The following is a 20997-nucleotide window of genomic DNA, read 5'->3' as shown; positions in this document are numbered from 1 at the left end:
ACTGTGTGCGAAATGCCTCACTTAGGCCCTGGCCAGGTGGCTCAGTTGGCTAGAGCATCGTCCCGCTATGCCAAGGTTGCAGGTTCAATCCCCGGTCAGGACACATACAAGAATCAACCAATGAATGCATATATAAGTGGAACAACAAATTGATCTCTCTCTCTCAAAATCAATAAATAAAAATTAATTTAAAAAAAATCTTACCTAAATTATCTCATTTCCCCCAGCCCAGCCCTGTGAGGCAGGCCTTCTAATTATTTTCATTTTACAGGTGGGGAGTGACTTGCCTAAGATCTCACAGCCTGAAAGTGGCAAAGCTGAGACGGATCCCAAACCAGCGGCGGCCAGAGCCCTGGTTTTCCTGTCTCTGTGTCCACATCCTTTCAGTGAAAACGCTCTTAGCTGTTCCTCCACTCGATGGCACGTGGAGAAGAGCAGACACCCTATTGTCCCCCCGAAGAAGTGTGAGGCTGGGGGTCAGCACACGGACACGCTCGCTGGTCACTGAGGCCTCAGGTGCTTTCGCCTCTCAGCTCTGCCTCTTGCAGAGCAGGTCACCAGGTGGCTGCAGCTGCTCCGAGCACCGCCCCCCTCGAAGCACAGTCTCCAGATGGGAGGAGAGGGACGGAGGGCAGGGCTTTCTCCTTGGTGTCTTTCTTTCATCCGAGAGAAATACCTTTTTTTTTTTTTTTTAACATATTTTATTGATTTCAGAGAGGAAGGGAGAGGGGGAGAGAGATAGAAACATCAATGATGAGAGTCATTGATCAACTGCCTCCTGCATGCCCCACACTGGGGATCAAGCCCGCAACCCGGGCGTGTGCCCTTGACAAGAACCGAACCTGGGACCCTTTGATCCGCAGGCCGGTGCTCTAGCCACTGAACTAAACCAGCGAGGGCTGGGAGAAATACCTTTCCCAAGAATCCCTGTCCTTTAAGCCAATCCCCAGCAGAGGATAGGTGCATAAGGGATTGGACCAGCACACCGACCAGGGATCTACCCCCCTCACCTGAGCACAGTTGGGGGTCTATTAGCAAGGAAGACGAAAGCATGGCTGCTGGGTGGGCAGACACCCTGGCCCCGCTGCCCACCGCCCTGGCACGGCACCCTCCTGGCACCTTTATTGGCTGAGCTACAACCAGGAGAAGGGGGTGGGTCTTTCAGGCCTGCTCCACGCCCTTAAGCTTGGTCTCAGTGTTAGAGCCTCTCCCCTGGCCGACATGGGCTCCAGACCGAAGTCACGGTCCCAGCGCCACCATCCCTAAGAGGAGAACCAGCAAGGAGGGCGACAGCTCCTCCCGAACCACAGGCCTGGTGGTGAGTCTGCAGGACAGAAGGCCTGGGACAGACAGACGCGTGGATGGATTTTGACGTTTGTAGCTTAGATGTATTCAGTCATCCATTCAACAAGCATTTATTGCTCGTTGTCTCCCCCAGCGCCTCCCTCTCCTCTGGACCAGCAGCTCTGGCGGACAGGGTGCCTGGAGACGGCTGGTATGGCCTCTGGTCTGCACCTTGCTCTGCAGAAAGGATGCCCGAGGGATTAGTAACGTCTGCCGTGGGCACACAATGGGTGGCAGGAGTCAGAAGGAAAGAGGCTGGGAAACAGAATAAATTATGGGCAGAAAGACCTTGGCCCTCAAGACCCTGACATGTTATAGGTTGAACGGTGCCCTCCCGCAAATTCCTGTGTAAGTCCCCACCCCCAGGACTTCAGAATGCAACCTTATTCGAGATAGGCTCTCTCCAGAGGCGATCAGATTAAAGTGAGGTCGCTAGGGCGGGCCCTGCTCCCAAGGACTGGGGTCCTTATGAGAAGGGGACACAGGCCGCCACGGAGGGAGAAGGCCAGTGAACAGAGAGGGTCATCACAAACCACCCTTCTCTCACGCCTTCAGAAGGCCCCCACCTTGCGAGGCCCCGATTTCAGATTCTGGCCTCCAGGCTGTGAGATAAGTTGCTGTGGGGATACTTGGTTACAGCATTCCTGGGAAACACACGTGGGGCCGTGGCCTCTGGGCACAGCACCTGGACAAGGGCCTGCAGAGGCTGTGGACCTCCCAGCCCCCTTCCCAGCTGGCCAGGGTGGTGGACTCCATGACTACCTGGGCTCCTCACCTTCCTGAGGCCAGCGAGGCCAGCTGTCCCGGCGAAAGCCCACCAAGGGTCTCCTTTGACTTCTAGCGCCAAGGGTGGTGTCCGAGGACCTTGCAGTTGAGAACCACAAGTTTAATGGGAGCCTTGTATCTGTCAGGCAGCAACGGTGCCGCCTGACAAGTGGCCCTGGTGCTTGCTGCTGTGAGTCCCCATTTCGGGCGTGATCTTACTGGGTGGTTCTGCTCTGGGGTCTCCCATGGGGGTTGCCACGGAGATGTTGGCTGGGACGTCCGTCATCTGAAGGGTCCCCTGGTGTGGGACAGTCCTGGGTGCTCGCTCCCTGGGTCAGCAGGTGGGGGCTGACTTCTCCGGGGGCAGCCTGTGCGTCCTGGCAGCTTGGCGGCTGGCTTCCCCCGCAGGGAGCAGTCAGGTGGACTAGGCAGGAGTTTGGTCTCCGTTCTGGAACCTAGCCCTGGGGCTCACACATGTCAGGTCTACAGGTGTTTTTTGTTTGTTTTTGTTGTTGTCACACAGCTCAGCCCCATTCAGTGTGGGAGGGGCCGATATAAGGCCATGAATGCCAGGAGCCGAGGGTCACTGGAGCACCTTGGGGGCTGGCTGCGTGAGGGCTCTGCTACTCTAGGCGGTCCTGGGGGCAAAGGGTCAGGGAAGGACGAGTCTTACAGGTTGCGCCTGGGAAAGAGGGCGCCTGGGGGCATGTGAGTCCCGGGGCTGCCATCAGCCGGGTGGCTGAGCACAACGGCAACTTATGTCCTCACGGTTCTGGAGGCCAGAAGTTCAAAATCTCCAAGGCGAACCCTCTCCATGCCTCTCCCCGGCTGCTGAGGGACACCCTGGGCACCCCGGCTGAGCCGCACCTCTCCGCTCTCGCCTCTGCCTGCACCTGGCCAGCTCCTCTGTGTCCGTGGCTTCAACCCCCCCCCCACCCCCTTTCTCTTATAAGGACGCCAGTCCCTGGATTGAAAGCCAGTCCTAAATCAAGGATGATCTCATCCCCGGAGCCTTAATTTAATTACATCTGCAAACACCCTCTTTCCAAATAAGGTCTCGTTCACAGGCGCCAGGGGTTAGAGCTTCAACGTAATCTTTTTAGGGGACTCGATTCAGCCCATTATGAGCGGCATCCCCATGGGGTGGGGGCTGGTGATGCCATGACCTAATCTCCACCTGCTTTGGCTCAGGCGTCACCTCCTCCAGGGAGCCTGTTACCTTTCCTCGGTGCCCCCAGCGCCTGCGCCTGCCACCACCACTGCCACCACTATTCCTCCAGCTAACACTTACTGAGCCAGGCGAGGGGGTGGGTCCCAGGGGTACAGCAGTTAAGGTTGCCAAATTTAGATTTTTTAATTGATTTTTTGTTGTTGTTAGAGAGAGAGGAAGGGAGAGGGAGAGAGAAACACTGATGTGAGAGCGATACGTGGATCAGCTGCCTCCTGCACACCCCCTACTGGGGAAAAGCCCCAACCTGGGCACGGGCCCTGACTGGACTCAAACTCAGAGTCCAGAACCTGTAGGGCTTTAACTGGCCTGACTAGAGGTGCATTTGAAGAAAGAGGAGGATGGTGCCATCACAGAAGCCAAGGAAAGAACAGTGTTTCAAGCAAAAGGGAGTGAGTGACGCCGGAGATTGGAGGGACGTCCAGAAAGAGAAGGACCTAGACGTGTCCCTTGGGATGAGCAGAACTGCCGGGGGCATCAGGAGAGGCTTCTGTGGTGGCGGGACCAGAAGCCAGGCTGCAGCAGGTGGATGGGTTAGTGGCAGGAGAAGCAAGAAGGTAGAGACAGGGTAGACCACTGTTTCCAGATGTTTCTGAGTAAGAGGGCGGCCCAGGGCAGGCTGGAGCTGGAGAGGAGCGGGGTGAAGGCTGGAGGAGGGAGGGGGGCTTCAGGGAGGGACCCTGAGGGGGTGAGCCCCAGGGAAGTCTGGCCTTGGAGGAGGCTCACCCTCCCCCCATCACCACCCCTCCCCCACCCCACCCCCCATGGCAGGAAGAGTCAGGTGGAGAACATTCAAATTCTTTTTTTTAAAAAAAATATATTTTATTGATTTTTTTACAGAGAGGAAGGGAGAGGGATAGAGCGTTCCTCCTGGGGATGTGCCCGCAACCAAGGTACATGCCCTTGACCGGAATCGAACCTGGGACCCCTCAGTCCCCAAGCCGATGCTCTATCCACTGAGCCATACCAGTTAGGGCCATTTAGATTCTTTTGGGGAAATCAAGGACCCTCGGGCGGGCCAGCTGATGACACGGCAAAGTCTGCTGTGCCGGGACACAAGCCTGTTCTCCAGCTCAGACGACAACATGGAGCACAGTGGCCCCGAGCCTCTGCCAAGCAAGTGAGCAGATGAATAGCTGGGAGCAGCTGAGGGCTCTGGAGTGGCAGGGGGGCCAAGGACAGTATTTGGGGGAGTGGTTATCTTGGGGTGAAGGGGAGGCAGAGGAGGAGGAGGAGTCCAGGAAGAAGGTGGGAGGGTACAGGCCTGAGAGGAGGGTCAGAGAGGAGCAGAGTGGAGATGGGCCCCTGGGTGTGGACAGCCTGGTCAATAGGGGCAGGTGTTTGGCAGGAAATGCAGGGAGGGAGGGGTGGGGCAGGGGCACAGCAGGTGGGCAGATGTACTTTTGTACGTGGGAGGGGATTCCTTTCCTGCCCCCGGCCATGCCAGGTGCTGTCCGCCATCCCATCTCATTTAACTCCCAGAACCCCCTTGGAAGAAGACGGTGAAATGCTTGCTATGGGTCATCTCACAATTAGGGAGGTGGCTACATGATGTCACCTCCCCAAGGGACTACTAGGCTCTCCCCTCCCAGGCCTTGTCTGGTAGCCAGCAAATTCCAGCAGCCGGGGGTGGGGGGGGAGTGGGGGGGGCGTGGAAGGAAAAACAGGGCGCAAGGTGTCTTGGTGGCCGGCACCTGCTCCCTGAAACAGCTGGCCATGAAGCTGGACAGGGGTGGAGAGAGGGGAGAAGCCAAGCAGGGAGGGGCACTGTGCGGGGTGGGGGTTAAACCTCACTCCTACCACACCCCCCTGCTTCATGCCTCCCCCAGATCTCCTTGCCTCCTCCTCCTCCAAAGGTGAGTTGCGATGCCCCACCTTGGCCACTCTCCTCTGACCCTTAGCCCCCCCTTTTGGTCCTCAGAATGCTGGCGACCGACATCCTGACCGAGGAATAGGATCCAGGCTGAAGACTCATTCAGTCTACCTACGCCCCCTCCAAGCCTCCCCCAGCCTCCCCCAGCTTCAAATACCACCCACAGGCCGACTGTGCTGAAATACTTATCTCCTGCCCGGACCTCTCCCCTGAGTTCCAGACTCTGATTGCTCCACGCATCCATGCGAACATCTAAAAAACATCTCAAAACAGACGTGGCCGAAACTGAGTTCCTCATCTTCCCCTTCCCCGCTCCCACCTGTCCCACGTGGCTCCTGGCAAAGTCGTCCGCATCTCAGGTGAAGCCAATCCATTTTTCCTGTGGCGCAACCTAAAGATCTGAAGGTGTCTTAACTCTTTTATTTCCCTCACACCCTCCATCCACTCCTCCAGCAAGTCCCGTTGGCTCTACCCTGAACACGCACCCAGGTCCTGACCCCTTCTCCCACCTCCACTGCTGCCCAGCTGGTGCCAGCACCATCACTCTTGCCTTGGTGAGAGCAGTGGCCTCTGCATGGCCCTTCCTTTGACCTTGTCCCTACACGCTCCTCATCCCAGCGCCAGGGCGGTACTATAAGCAGCCCGACTGCTCCTGCACGCAGACGCTCTGATAGTATCCCAGCTTGCTCTAGTCTCCAAGTCTTTCAAAACCTACCAGCCCTACACGATCTTCTCCTTGTTTGGTTTCACCTCCTACTATTCTGCTGGCCCACCCTGCTCCAACCACACCATACTTCTTGCAGTTCCTCACAATTGGGGGGGGGGGGGACCACATTCCAGCTTGGAGGTTTTGCCCTAGCCATACCCCTGACCGAAATGCCCTTTCCTCATGGGTCCTCATGATTTGCCCCCTCCTCTCTTTCAGATCTTGACTCAAATGTCACCTCGTGTTTGCCTTCCCCGAGCATCCTAGTTAAAACTGTGAACCCTGACCTCTGCCTGCCTTTTCCCCTCCACAGAACCTGTCACCCAGTGTAGTGTGTATTTTACCCATTCATTTCATTATCTGCCCCCTCCTTCCAGTCCTATGGGAGCAGTGTCTTTTCTGTTTGGTATTGTTTTCTTTGCTGTTGGAAACTATCTAGCAGATGGTCGGCACTCAGCAAACGTTTGAGTGCGTTTTGAGCACTGAAGACGGGATAATGAGCGAAACCTGACAGTCTGTGAAGCTGAAGTCCTGGGCAGTGTTTCCCCCATTTTCGTGTGTTCAACCCTACCTGCAGAGCTCCCCGGAGCAAGGGCTCTGCCTCCGCCCTGGGGTTTTTGTGGGCCCCCGGGGTGTGCACAGGGCACAGGCTCCCTGGGTGGTTCTAAGGTCATGTGGGGGTCATGTTTTGGTCTTCTGGAATAGACTGAAATACTGTCTCATTTTTCACAGCACCATCCACTCTTCATGAACAGTTGTTACATGCCTGTCTCCTTGTTCTTCTCTGTGGCCCCTGGTCTCGCACAGCGTAGGTCCCAGGAAATGTTGAGAGAGCAAATGAATGGAGGGTGAACGAATGGTGACAAGATGGATGAATAAATAATGGGACTCTAGTTAGAAGGGAATTTCAAGAGTTCAGGATCTAGCCCCACCGACCTGGCTCAGTGGTTGAGCATCAGCCTATGAACCAGGTGGTCATGGTTCAATTCCTGGTCAAGGCACATGCCTGGTTGCAGGCTGGATCCCCAAAGTGGGGCACGCAGGAGGCAGCGATCAATGATTCTCTCTCATCATTGATGTTTCTGTCTCCCTCTCCCTTTCTCTCTGAAATCAATAAAAATATATCTAAAAAAATAAAGAGTTCAGGATCTAGGCGGGAACGTTTGTGCCCTGGCCAGGTGTGTGTGGCTCAGTTGGTTGGAGCGTCATCCCGGACAGCAAAAGGTTACAGGTTCGATCCTCGGTCTGGTGCATACTCATCCATGCGTCTCTCACACTAATATTTCTCTTTCTCCCTCTCTCTAAAATCAATTAAAATAAAAAAAAACTTCCCCTGTGCCCCAGAGTTGCAGGAGGGGCTGGTACTTCAGAGGTCGTGACGGTTTGGTTGTCTGTGAAAGTGGCTGCTCCAGCCCGGCGGGGCCACAGAGATGCTGAGCGCCAGGCTGCCCAGAGGCGCGCTTCTCAGCGCGGCGCAGCTGTTGCCATAGTTACAGAAGCAGCCTGGCGAGGAGGGGGCGGGCCCGGGGCTACGTCATTCTCAGCGCGACGCTGCGCTGCGACTCCCGCCTCTTTCGGCCGCAGGACCCTCGGCCCGCCTCTCGAGCTCGCCACCTGCACGCGCCCCCCCGTCCCCCGGCTGTGCGCACGCGCGGTGCCCACCAGGGCGCGCGGGGGAGCCCGCCAGGCGCATGCGCGGTGCAGGGACCGCGGTCGCTCTGCTGTCGCCGCTGCCACCGTAGCTGCCGTTGCCGCCTTCCTGCCGGCAAGTGTGGGAAAGAGGAGCTGAGGGCCGCCGCCGCCGTTGCCGCCATGGGGGTGAGTGAGGCAGAGAGAGGAGACGCGAGGGTCCGGAGCGCTCCCCGATCCACTTGCTCCCTGCGCCCCCATTGTTCCTGAACCCCCTCTCACGTGACCCCGACCCCCTCCGGCCTCACGTGACCCCCAGCCCCCCAAATCACCCGACTCCCCCATTCTGAGTGTCCCCATGCCCGGCCCAGCGCGGGAGTCCCCTGGGGAGCCCCCTTCTCCGGACCCCCCCCTCGGGTGCCCCCGCCCTTCGCCCGCCTTCCGACCTGACCTGCGATCCTCTTGGCCTTCCCCTGCCCCTGCGCGGATCTTGGGGTGCCCCCCGTCCCCAGGGGTCCCTGTCACCTGGTTGTCACCGGCTTTGCGGCTTCCCACATCTTAGCTCAGCCCTGGCCGGGAGGCAGCCGAGGCCCAGAGAAAAGGAGGCACCAGCCAAGGTCACACGGACGGGGCCCGGGGGCCAGCCCGGCGCGGGTCTCCCGAGTCCCTGCCGCCGCTGCCCGCTCCACGGGCTCTCAGTAAGGCCGGTTCCCTGCCCTTTCCAAACCCTCCTGCGGGAGGCGGTGCTGGCATCCCCAGCCTGGGCGCCGCAGGTGGCTTTGCAGCGGAGCTCGGGGTGGACGCCCGGGGCCAGCTGCTCCGTGCCAGGCCGCCGGGTGCCGATGGGAGTGGCGCACGTGTTTCCGGGGTTCGCCTTCCCCCGCCCCGAGCGGAGGCGCACCAGGCACTCTCCTGACCGTGCAACCGGCCCCCCTCACCGCCCCCCCGTTACATGTTAGTTTTTACATGGGGTCCCCCCACTTTCCGGAGCCTGGACTCTGGAGCCAGAGCCACCGCAGTCCCAGCCCCTCCCCTGGCTGGCAACACGACCCTGTGCCAGGGACGGGGCCTCTGTGAGTGTGGGTTCCCTGTGGATGTGATGGGGGTGGCGGTGGGACATGGAAGGATGACGGGAGGGAGTGGGTGTAAATGGCCCTGTAGCCTCTCGAACAGTGGCTGTGGTTGTTGCCTGTGTTCTCAGCCTTTACTTAGCGATCTGAAGTGGATGTGTGCGAGTTTTACTTTAACCCATTGGGTGTGTCCCGGCTGTTACTAACCTAGATTTTTTAAAAAATATATATTTTATTGATTTTTTACAGAGAGGAAGGGAGAGGGATAGAGAGTTAGAAACATGGATGAGAGAGAAACATCAATCAGCTGCCTCCCGCACCCCCCCCACTGGGGATGTGACCACAACCAAGGTACATGCCCTTGACCGGAATCGAACCCGGGACCCTTCAGTCCGCAGGACCACGCTCCATCCACTGAGCCAAACTGGTTAGGGCCTAGATTTTTTTTTTTTCTCATTCAAATAGTTATTGACTGAACAAATCAACTTGTTAGACAGAAATAGTTGCCTAGCCCATGTCCAAGCACTTTAACCCACGTCAAAACACATTGGTCATGTTTCAACAAGGAAGCTTGGGTGCTGTGTATTCCATATGTAGAAAGTCAAGTCTCGCCGAAACCGGTTTGGCTCAGTGGATAGAGCGTGGGCCTGCGGACTGAAAGATCCCCGGTTCGATTCCGGTCAAGGGCATGTACCTGGGTTGCGGGCACATCCCCAGTAGGAGATGTGCCGGAGGCAGCTGATCAATGTTTCTCTCTCATCGATGTTTCTAACTCTCTGTCTCTCTCCCTTCCTCTCTGTAAAAAATCAATAAAATATATTTTAAAAAAAAGAAAAGAAAGTCAAGTCTCGAGACTTCGGGCACATTTAACCTGGACGTGGGTGAGAGGCCCCAGACCCAGGCCTTGTTGAAACGGAAGGAAACGTGTGTGCCTAGTATCGGCTCCTCGTTAGGTATCTACCCAGCGTCAGCCGCTGTAGACGGAGCAGAGAGGAAGCATAACCTGCCATTCTGGGCCGACACTTCCTATTGGCTGAGGTCCTCACGGGCCTCAGAGCGTCTGTGGTCCTTGCGTCCTTTAGGCCCCAGGCCCACCCCTCAGACGTCACAGATGTGCTTCTCAGAATGCCCTACCTCGTCTCTTCTGTCCTAAAACTCACTGCAAGAGAGAGACATCCATTTGCTTCCCTGAAACAGACTGGAACCCTCTCCTTATCCTCATTCCTCATGGGCGGGGGCTGTGAATGCCCCACTTCAGTGTCAGGATGGTCACCGTAGTGGCCACCTTCCAGCAGAGGGCCACGCTCCACTTGACAGCTGACCTCAGGCTAAGAGGGTGGCATCAGATGGAGCACCATTCTCCAGAATTCTTTTGTCCCTGGCTGCCACACGCATTGTTTTAGGAATTAGAATTTAGATGTCTCCCTTTGCCTCAAGCGGAGGTTCTTTTCGGATCTTGGCTACTTCGTGGGACAGGGGGCATTAACACTGAACATGTAGGACATGACAGAGTCTTTATCTGAAAGGTGCCTCTTGCCCCCATCTGGGTGCTTTTTGTGTCTTTAAATTTCTCCAGTCCTAGGTGGTTTGGCTCAGTGGACAGAGCATCAGCCTTCGAACCAAAGGGTCCTGGGTTCGATTCAGGTCAAGGGCACGTACCTTGGTCGCAGGCTTCTCCCCAGCCTGAGCCCTGGTTGGGGCACATGCAGGAGGCAACCAATCAATGTGTTTCTCTCACATTGATATTTTTCTCTCTTTCCCTCTCTCTCCCACTCTCTCTAAAAAATCCATGGGAAAATACCCTCGGGTGAGGATTAAAAAATTTTTTCCCCTCCATGTCAGAGAACTGAGTGTGGGGATACTAATTTGGTAGGAACAGCAAGGGGAGGAGTTTCACAGCTGCATGTGAAAACATGTCACACTTCATACTGTGTCATAGATGTAATTGATGTAGTAATGGAAGGAGCATGGACTCCAGGTTTCAGACCTGGATTTCAGTCTTGAATGATTCATCAGATGTGAATGGAGTAACTACTGTTTGCTGAGTGCTGGGTTGTAAATTGGCAAATAAAGCACATGTGACCTCTGCCTCCTGGAATGCGCGGTCTGGTGGGAAAGGAGGGAGACGGTAACAGGAAGGCCTCTCTGTGCCTCAGTTTCCTCATCAAAGAAGTGGGCACACATACCTTGCTGAGTTCTTGTGAAGATTAAAATAAATCATCTATTAAAGCACTAGCAGAGTGTCTGCCACTAGTGGATCCTTGTTAGTCCCATTTTATGGATGAGGAAATTGAGATTTAGAGAAACCCGGCTGAAAAAGATTAAATAATTTGTCCAAAGTCACACAGCTACTAAGTAGAAGAGTTGAAAATCAAATCCAGTCTCTTGACTCAAAATCCCACAGTCTTTGTTATAGAAAGCTCCCTTGGGAAAGACACTTAACCACAATGAGCTTTACTGTTCACTGTGCTTATTTCCCATTTTAATTAGGAGAATTTTTTGTGTCCCTGCAGGATAGTCTTACCTCCACAACACGGGGCAAAGCTAATTGGAACAGTAGGAGCTCACTTTTCCGAGGGCGTGCTAGGTTTGAGGGGGACCCCTGCCTGTCTGGCCCAGCCTGCTGCAGTCGGCCTCCTACCCCACGTGCAGGCAGCAAAGCGCTTAAGGGGTGCTTTCATGATCTGCAGTCGGGGTCATGGCAGCCCCACGCCCCACTCCAAGGATTGCCTGGCTCGCCTGTTCCCCCGCATGAATGAGCCTATACGTCCAGAGGCCTGGGTTGGCTCTCCTGCTGCTTGTGCTTTGGAATTGCTCACTTCCTGTGCTTAGAAATGAGGGAACCCACGTGTCAGTGCTCTCGGGGTCCCTGGAGTCATGCTTTCCTTCCAGCGCCTTTGATCCTTCAGCTCTATCATGCTAAGAGAGCGCCAGCGTGCTGGGTGGAGGAAGGGAGCTTGCTTCTGTGAGAAGGTGTGCTGACCTCTGCCCTGTCCTCACAGCTGTTCCGTGAGGCCATGTTGCATTCCCATTTTTCTGGAGATGGAGTTGCTTTCACAAGTCATGCAGGGGCGGCAAGAGCACTGGCCTGGCCTGATTGGTGCCAACGCTCATGTTCTTTCTGCCCCATCGCACAGCCCCGGAGACCTGTCTCAGGTTTCCCTGTCCCTTGCCCCTGCCTCAAGGAGGTAGGACTTGGGGTGGCACTGTGTTGGCACATCATACCAGCCATTACCAAGCCAGAGGGTAATGAGAAATGCATTGCTGTATAGCTGGCTGGAGGGCTTTTGAGGTCTCATCTTGACCTTCACCTTGGCCGGCCTGAGAAGGTCTTGGACAGTGACGTAGGCTCTCCCAGTGAGAGAGAGCACGGCTGGTGGAACAAACACTGGATCTATGGCCCAGCCCTTGGGATTGAGTTTCCGCTCTGCCATTTACTCTGGGGAACTGGGGACGAGTCATACCATCCCTCTGAGCCTCAGTTTCCTCATGTGTGAGGGAGGTCACGTTTTCTGCCCTGGGAATTGAACCAGATAATGTTTGTGAAAGCACTTTGCAAGCTGAGTGTATCTCAGGGCTGTCTGGAAACCCAGTTCCTAAGAGAAAGATGGATGCTCCAAAACCTGCTAGTCTGTGCGGTCGACGGGCTGGTTCTGTGTCCAGATCCCAGCATCAGGAAGACAGGAGGTTCTCTCGGGTGTTCCTTCCTCTGGAGAGGCAAGAACTGGATCGCGCCTGCCTCCAGCACGGTGCCCAGCCTGCAGAGAGCAGTGGCTGGTGTGGGAGGAGTTTATACCTGGACGAGCAATCTCTGGGGGTCCTGGTACCTGAACGCTTGCCTCCTGGTTGCTTGAAGTAGGAGTAAGCAGTGTCGTTCCCGGTGGAACTGAGGGTAGAATTTATCCCGAGAAACCTTCCCAGCAGTTGGTTTTTCTCAACCTTTCCTGGGACCAATCAGTGTCCACTAAGGTGTGACTGACGTTAGTAGGACCTCTCTCTGGTGAGCTCAGAGCCATCTTACCGGGCCTTTGGGGCGCCTCTGCACCCAGCTGGGTGGATGAGCACCTCCAGATGTGTGTGCTGCTCTGGCTCTTGGGTGTGAATGAGAACTGTCATTTATTGAGCATGTGCTATGTTAACCCTCAGGGTTTAATGCCTCCAGGTAGATAGTCATGGACCCACTCGTTAGATGGGGAAAGGAGGCAGTGTTTTGCCTGAAGATGCAGGGACTGAGGAGCAGAAAGAGGCTTCAGATGAGCTCTGTCAGACTCCGGAGCTGGGCTCTTTCCCTGTGTTCCCTGCTTTTTACAGGAGGGTCCACTTAGGCCTGAGAGCCGCACAGGAGCCTCAGAATAGGATCTGCCCTCGCTGCCGTGTGTGTGTGTGTGTGTGTGTGTGTGTGTGTGTGTGTGTGTGTGTGGTTCCCCCTGTGCAAGGACAGCCTCCTTCGCTCCTCCCTCTGCCTGTGGCCTCTGTCCCCAGGTGAACCCCAGGGGCCCTCACTGCCAGTGTGCCTGCCACTCACTGGCCGTGGCTGAGCAGCACTGTCTCCTGCAGCCAGAGCACCTTGGCTCCGGCTGAGACGGCCCGCTCCTATCTTTGTCTCCTGAGGCTGGAAGACACTGAAAAGGCTTCCAACAAACTTGCACTTGGGCACCTCTGTCCGCAGCTTCCTCAGCTGCATCTCCTCCCTGAAACCTGCCCTGAATCTGTCTGAAATGACTGGTTCCCTCCGTGGGGCGGGATGGCTGAGTGAGTATTTCTTAGGCGTCTGCAGGGGGCAGGCTCTGCTGCCGGATTGTCTCGTGCCCTCACCCGGACCCAGCAGTCCCCAGGGCCAGGCCTCTTCCCGGCGGAAGCTGAGACGCTCCCAAGGTCTCACGCCTGGAACATGCTTGGGCCGTTCCCACCCCAGCAAGTGTGGCAGCCAGGCTCCGAGTTCCTGCTGGAGGCCAGGTCTGCGGACGCAGGGACGACCCTTCGGTTCCTCAAAGGCTTGGCCACAGCCCTCAAGCCAGCTTTGCTTCTCCGTTACAGAGGAAGTCGAGCAAAGCAAAGGAGAAGAAGCAGAAGCGGCTGGAGGAGCGCGCAGCCATGGACGCCGTCTGTGCCAAAGTGGACGCCGCCAACAGGGTGACTCCTTCCCGTCCCTTCCTCCAGCTGCAGCTTGGTTTTACTTTTACTTCCTTTGGCGCCACCCTGTGGCGGAATTGTGTTACTGCCACCCCCTGCTGCCTCCGTGCTGAGGAAAAGGAGCCTGGGCGGTTCCAGGTGGCAGGCAGTTGGCCCACATGCGCAGGGAAATGTGGACTCAGATGGAAGGGGCTGCGCCCCTCTGTGGGTCTCTACCAGTAGAAGGGGCCTGGAGAAATTTTTGTTAGGATTTTGCATTTTGGGGAGCACACCTCCCTCATAAAAAGTGGTATAATTTCCTCAGTCACTCTTCAAACCTTCATTGACTGCCCGTGTAGTACCACGGGGTGTTCTGGGACCAGGAAGATGCAGCCACCTGGTTTCAAGAGGCTGCAGGCGGGAGGAATAGCCGTGAACCCGAGCACCAGATGGGCCCGGATTTCAGCCTGAACCAGAGAGATGCTGGTCGCCTTCCCGCCCGCTTCACATCTCCCTTTGTGTTCTTATAGCCCCTCAGTAAACAGTCCACGTTGGCGGGATGTGGCTCAGGGGTGTGATTTCCCGCTTTGGGTTTTGACAGGTAAGATAGGTGAGCAGTGAGCAGGTTGTATTGGTTTTAGCCTAGGAGCGTCTCTTCCCGTCCTGTCAAACGAACTAACTTAACTCTGTTTGGCCTCCTTACCAAAGCCTCCCTCTTACGTGGTTTCAGAGCTGAGGCCGGCGGGAGTCCATGTGAGGGTGTACCTGGCCCAGCAGCTAAGCCTCCCAGTGGGGTCTGGCCAGCAGCGGGCTCAGGTCAGCGTACGCGCTGCCACGTGTGTGTTTGTGCTACTTCTCTTTCTTTCCCTCCACAGCTTGGCGACCCTTTAGAGGCTTTCCCCGTGTTCAAGAAATACGATCGAAATGGGTGAGTGTCAGCATCCCAGCTGTCTGTAGTGTCTTCAGGAATTCACGTTTCCAGAGAAGGCTTCCTCACTCAAATCTTCCCATTCTTCTTTGTGAGGGAAAAGCAGAAAAGGTGGCTAGTGCCCTGTTGATAGAAAATCCCCCGGTCAGGGTGACAAAAGAATCCATAAATGAGCAGATTGCATAGTCTCAGATGGATGTCTCTAGGATTTGTTATTCTTTCTGGACAAAGAATCATAGAGCTGAAACTCTTAAGTCATCCAGGCCGACTCTCGTTTCATACAGGGGGAAACTGAGGCTCAGAGAAGTTGAATGGGATTTCTGAGTCTGGCAGCCAAGGGGGCTTTTAATTCCCAATCCAGTGCGCTTTTAGAAAATTCAGGCATAGCGAGGTTAAGTGATTTCTCCAGGGTCTCAAAGCCAGTAAGTGGATTTTAACTTCCTGGCTTTGAGACCCTGGAGAAATTACTTAACCTCTCTGTGCCTGAATTTTCTAATTAGAAATGGATCTAATAGCATCTTCCTTCTGCCCTAGATGGTTTGGCTCGGTGGATAGAGCGTCATCCTGTGGACTGAAGGGTCCCGGGTTCGATTCCGGTCAAGGGCACATGCCTGGGTTGCGGGCTTGATCCCCCGGTGGGGGCGGGTGGTGGTGGTGGTGCAGGAGGCAGCCAATCAATGATTCTCTCTCATCATTGATGTTTCTATCTCTTCCTCTTCCTTCCTCTCTGAAATCAATAAAAATATATTTTAAAAATAATAATAATAATAGCATCTTCCTAATGGAGCCATCAGGAGAGTTAGATGTAAAGCATTCGTGACTGGAGCATACTAAAAGCTAGATCAGTGTCAGCCATTATTACTGCTGTTGTTACTAATCTAATTTACTGTAGCATCTGGATTAAAGCCCCCTCTCCTTTCAGTCCTCTTTGCTTATAAAATAGGAAGCATAATCTGTTTTACCGCAGATGCGCTGGCTGCGGGGGGAAGTGGGGGAATGGTTTTAGAGAATCACAGCTGTGGGTTTGAATCATAACTGTGTCTCTTACTAACTATACTTAGACAAGTCAGTCATACTCTATAAGCCTCATTTTTTAATCCATTAAATGGAGTGAAGATGCCAAACTTGCAGGGTTGTTTTAAGGAGGAAAGAGAATGTATCTAGTTCTGTAAGTAGCAGGTGGTATGAGTTTATTTTTTAAAAAAATATATATATTTTAATTGATTTCAGAAAGGAAGGGAGAGGGAGAGAGAGATAGAAACATCAATGATGAGAATCATCGATTGGCTGCCTCCCACACGTCTCTCACTGGGTATCAAGCCACAACCCAGGCACGAACCCCTAACTGGAATCGAACCCGGGACCCTTCATTCCACAGGCTGATGCTCTATCCACCGAGCAAACCAGCCAGGGCAATGGTATGAGTATGTTAATGAACAAGAAAGACAAATGTAAATACATGAGTTTTGACGCAAAGACTATGAGGCAGCACTATATTTGCCTTTCAGAGCTGTGTCTGAATCGCACAGTATCACATTAATTCATTCTTTCTGTCTGTGATCAGACACAGCACAGCTCCTCTGGTGGCTTGGTTATTCACCTTCTGGGAGGCCTTGGCCATAGCTTAGAGATCCCTTACTGAGGTAGCGCTTAGTGACTTCTACATGGTCACTATTTACAAAGAAAGGAAAACTCTTCTGAGCCACGAAGTTCCGAATTTACGTGGCTGAGCACATGTACAGCTCACATGGTGCACCAGTCAGCAGAGGTGAGGGTGGGAACGCCCTCTGAGGGGTCATGTCGAGGTCACCGAAAGATAAGGACTTGGAGTTGCTGACTCCAGGCCCTTCAGAATGTGGCACTACCTGGAGAATGTGAGCTCGCAGTTTGGCCGAGGAATTGAACTATGATTTATTCATGTTTCATTTAGAAATAAATAGCAGATTGCGACACTTAATACCTGCAGCGTTTGTTAGTTTTGGGAAACAGTGTGGGGTCGGACCTGTTCTACTCTGGCCCTCCGAGAGCACCTGTGTTGTCTTCAGAGGAGGCAGCAGGCAGCGCTCCTCTCCTTGGGGGCCTGAGGTCACCCAGACGCTTTCAGGGAGACGGTAGGTGAAAAGGAAGAGGTCTCACGGGGGCCCAGGGAGGGTCCGTTCAGAACTAAAGCAGGAAAAGTGCCTCAGAGCCGGGACGGCTTCAAATGCTTCTTTTGTCTTCTCAGGCTAAACGTCTCCATCGAGTGTAAGCGAGTGTCTGGATTGGAGGCAGCCACAGTGGACTGGGCCTTCGACCTGACCAAAATGAACATGCAGACCATGTAAGACGCCCCGACGGCCGCGGGCTCGCCCCAGGCTGCTCTCCCCTCCCGGAGCTCCTGGTCCTGACTGCCCCCACTCTCCCAGGTATGAGCAGAGTGAGTGGGGCTGGAAGGACCGAGAAAAGCGGGAGGAAATGACAGATGACCGAGCCTGGTACCTCATTGCTTGGGAAAACAGTTCCGTCCCCGTTGCCTTCTCTCACTTCCGGTTCGACGTGGAGTGTGGGGATGAAGTCCTGTACTGGTAGGAGCCCGGCAGGGGTGCGGTGTGGGGAGGAGACCCTGTCCGCCGTGCCTGTCCGTGTCCTGTGGCGGCCGGTGCCTCTGCAGCTCACCCTCTGCTTTCCTCACCAGCTACGAAGTGCAGTTGGAAAGCAAGGTGCGGCGGAAAGGCCTGGGGAAGTTCCTCATTCAGATTCTGCAGCTCGTGGCCAATAGGTAAGGGCCACCGCGCGTCGCACAGCTGGAAGGAGCTGCCTCGGAGGGTCCGCTGTTCCGTGCGTCTCCATGGAGAACAAGGCTCCCGGGAACGTTCTGGAAGAAGGGCATCTAGAACCCTCTCAGCAAGATATTCCCTGTCCCGCTGTGACCCCAGATTTTGTACCTGCGCCTCGTGTATAATGGGGGTGCGGAGAGCAAGTGGAGAAGCCGGTCAGGCCTGGGGGCCTATTGCCCGTGCAGTCTCATCAGCCCTTATCAGAGGGGAGCCAGTGCTGTGGGTGCCCCAGACAGAGGCTGGACTCGGGGCGCAGAAGTGCTTCTGAGGGGCAGGCAGAGGCACGAGAGAGGAAGCACGGCATGCTCTCTGCTTTCTCCTCAGCACCCAGATGAAGAAGGTGATGTTAACAGTATTTAAGCACAATCATGGCGCCTACCAGTTCTTCAGAGAAGCGCTGCAGTAAGGAGCTGGGCCCTGGTGTGGGACTTTCTGCCCCACCACCTTTTTCCTGGTCCTGGCCCCATTCTGGCCATCCTGATGCCTAGCGCCCCGTCCCGTGGTCGTGGGGATGGGGGTTGGTGGATGGCCTGGGAGTGCCCTCGGGCTCAGGCCCCTGCCCCCCTGTACCCTCACACCTGGGGGTCTCACGAGTGTGGTGGTGGAAAAGTTCTTGGGCCAGGGAGGAAGGCAGTCAGCTCCTGCAACCAACCTCTCCTGCCTGCCTTGCAGGTTTGAAATCGATGACTCTTCCCCCAGCATGTCAGGTTGCTGTGGGGAGGACTGCTCCTACGAGATCCTGAGCCGGAGGACCAAGTTTGGGGACAGTCAGCATTCCCATGCTGGTGGGCACTGTGGTGGCTGCTGTCACTGAACTCCCAACCAGAGCGCCCTTTCCAAGGTCTACCCTCTCCCCGGTCTCATGCCACCTGCCAGGTGCCCTCAGAGCTGTGGCCTCCTCAGCCCTACATGTGCCAGGCTGCGCCCTGAGAGCAGAACCCTGGGAAGGAGTGGTCCAAGTGCCCCTCCTCCTCTCTCCTAGAAGAGCAGTGCCAGGAGGGAGCCGAGAGGAGAGGATGCTGAGGGAAGAAAGCTGGTGGAGGCCGGGCGTGACGTCATCCTGGCATGGAGGCTGCCTTCTCACTCCACTCTTGCACCCTTGAGCGTAAAATTCCCTGACTCCTCTGTAGCTGGATTCCTGACACTGCCCCCCTACAAACCTCCTGCCACACACACATGCACACACACGGACACACACATGGACATGACACACACGCACGCACAGACACACACTAACACGCACGCACAAACACGGACGCGCGTGCACACCCATGGACAGATGGAGTGCTTATGCCCACCTATGAAAGTCCCGGAGCCCTGGTCAGGGTCTGGCTGGGCCTCGAAGAGGAATGGACTTGGTGGGAGGTCTGGGCACAGCAAGGCTTCAGACTCCTGCTTCGCGGGCGGAATGCTCTGATGGCGTCCGGGGAAGGTCTGTGCTGCGACAGACAAGCAAGGGAGCCCTCTCGAGCGGTGCTCTGTGGACCCGGTTAGAGGGGGGCTGTCCCAGGGGACCGGCCAGCTCTGGGAAGAGGGCTGCCTCGCTCTCCCTCGCTGTCAGTGGGGCTGCGGAGGCCGGGAGCACGGTGCTGAGTGGGGCTGCATTGCTCCTTTGGGCTTTTGGACTTTGCTGCATTCTAAGCTTGACCTCGATCTATGGCAGTGGCTCAGGTTTCTAAATCCTAGAAAAAACCAGGGGTCCTGCCTGTCCTCTCCATCGCCCTCACACCCTCCCTTACCTCTCACCCCGCCCCAGATACCTCTTCCTACCAAGGGGGGAATAACATCAGGGAGCCCCTCTCCCCCCAGAAGGACCTCTCTTCTTGGCATCTTCCTCTCAGATCTTGGTGCTGATAGCTCTCTGCAGGCGGGCATTCCCCCCTCTTCAGAGAGCCCCCAGCCAGCAGCGGGCCCTCCGCCTGCGCTCCCAGCCTCGCCCCTCGCTGCCTCAGTGAGGCACTAGTGCCACTGCCCTGGCCGGCCTCGGGCTGCAGCAGGACTGCCGGGGGGCACAGCGGCTCCTCCCTGGGGTCACCTGGGGCGGCGCGGCTGGCGCAGGGAGGGAAGGCCTTCCTCTTCTCAGGATAGAGGCTGTGGGGTCAGCTTCCACTTGTCCTAATCCCAGGCCTTGTTCTCCCTCCGGGAAAATGACCAAATCCTTATCCAGGAACAAGCCCCTGACGCCTCCACTTAGAGGGCTTTCAGCTCTGCGTTAGGGCGTGTCTTAAAGCTCTAGCCTTTGGAAAGTTGCTGTCCTGGAGGCCGGTGGGTCCTCCCGACCTCGTCTGCTCACAGCCCACGCTGCCCAGATTCCGGCCTCTGCTGACGGGCCTCCCTGAGCTGTGCTTGCTTCTCCCGCAGACCCTGCTTGTGCGGGTCTGCACATGGCCGCCTTCACCAGCCCCGCCGAGCGCTCCTCCTTGCTCTTGACTCCCCAGCTGGGAGAGGGCCCTGCAGCTTTACACTGGAGTAAGCCCACCGTGTCCTCGTCCTGCTGGCTCCCAGGGCATTTTACCCGAGGGGCGGAGTTTCAGTTTCTGGGAGGGCATTGGGCTTCCAAGAATCATGGAACGACTGAAGCATGTTTAGGGAGAGTGTTTCCTCTGATTCCTGTCTCTCAAAGACAGAATGATAACTATTTATTGTCTTAGATCATGGATTTCTGATACCTCCCACTCAAGGGGACCAAAAGGAACCCCCAGTGTAAGTCCCACATAAGGTGAGTTCAGTGCATGTCTCTTTCTGGTCATTGACCACCTGGCACCGAATCCATTTGGGCTCTTGGTGCCACGCCCTCTTGTGCAGCCTCCTGGCCACTGCCCGGGCTGCCCCGGAGGGACTGGGCTGCGAGGTGCTGCCTGAGGCCAGCAGGGGGCTCTTGTCAGTGCTGAGCCCGTCAGTTCTCAACCCTCCGTCTTTCCCACTGACCCGGGCCATGGTGATGAGAACCAGCAGGCCTTTTCCGGGCTTTTTGTTGATTGATTGGGGCACATTAAAATATTTTTAAAGATTTTTCTTTTAGTTGTATTCACTATTTCAGGTTATTTTTGTTGCTGTCAAATGTGTATATGACGTGTATGGTTTTTAACCCTTCCTGGGTTTTTTAGAGGAAACTTTGAAGTATATATTTTTTCTTTAGCAACTTGTTATCACTGGAATCAAAGGGGAAAAGTGATCTCTTTTTGCATTGGTTGTATTTGTATGTCACAAATAAAGGATACTTTGTCAGCTGCTGGGATAGTGCCTGTGCTGGGTGCCATGGGTGGTGTGGGCTCAGGGGACACCCTTGGTCTCCAGACTGTCCAGCGTGGGGCCTGTGCCTGGAGGCGTGCAGCTGCGATGGCGCCGTGTCCCTGCCTGTGAAAGCTTCAGGCCTGAGAAACCTCGGTGTCGGGTGAGCAGCCAGAGGTAGGAGCTGAGACCACAGGCACGTGCTGTCACTTCCCAGAAGCCCTGGGCAGAGGTCAAAGGTAGAGGGGCACCTGTTTGCATCGTTGTGACGCCTGACGTCTGTGGGTGTTGAGTG

The 20997-nt window shown here is 55.6% G+C and overlaps 1 protein-coding gene across 2 annotated transcripts; it reads left to right on the top strand.

Moving 5' to 3' along the window:
• Positions 1-7478: 7478 nt before the first annotated feature.
• Positions 7479-20704, top strand: NAA40 (N-alpha-acetyltransferase 40, NatD catalytic subunit). 2 transcript variants are annotated; one of them, XM_059710297.1, is made up of 9 exons: positions 7479-7734; positions 13653-13748; positions 14603-14655; positions 16880-16975; positions 17061-17219; positions 17330-17413; positions 17796-17873; positions 18144-18256; positions 20123-20704. In XM_059710297.1, exons 1-9 carry the CDS (start codon positions 7729-7731, stop codon positions 20176-20178), a joined length of 741 nt encoding a protein of 246 aa, XP_059566280.1. In that variant the 5' UTR covers positions 7479-7728; the 3' UTR covers positions 20179-20704. The 2 variants fall into 2 exon arrangements, with proteins under 2 accessions (XP_059566280.1, XP_059566281.1); XM_059710298.1 differs by having other exon boundaries at positions 7481-7734; positions 18144-20704.
• The last annotated feature ends 293 nt before the right edge of the window (positions 20705-20997 follow it).

This window comes from Myotis daubentonii, chromosome 9 (genome assembly GCF_963259705.1).
Source record: "Myotis daubentonii chromosome 9, mMyoDau2.1, whole genome shotgun sequence".
Lineage (NCBI taxonomy): Eukaryota > Metazoa > Chordata > Mammalia > Chiroptera > Vespertilionidae > Myotis > Myotis daubentonii.
Note: the sequence above shows the minus strand (reverse complement) of the source record. Positions and strands in the feature narration are given on the sequence as shown.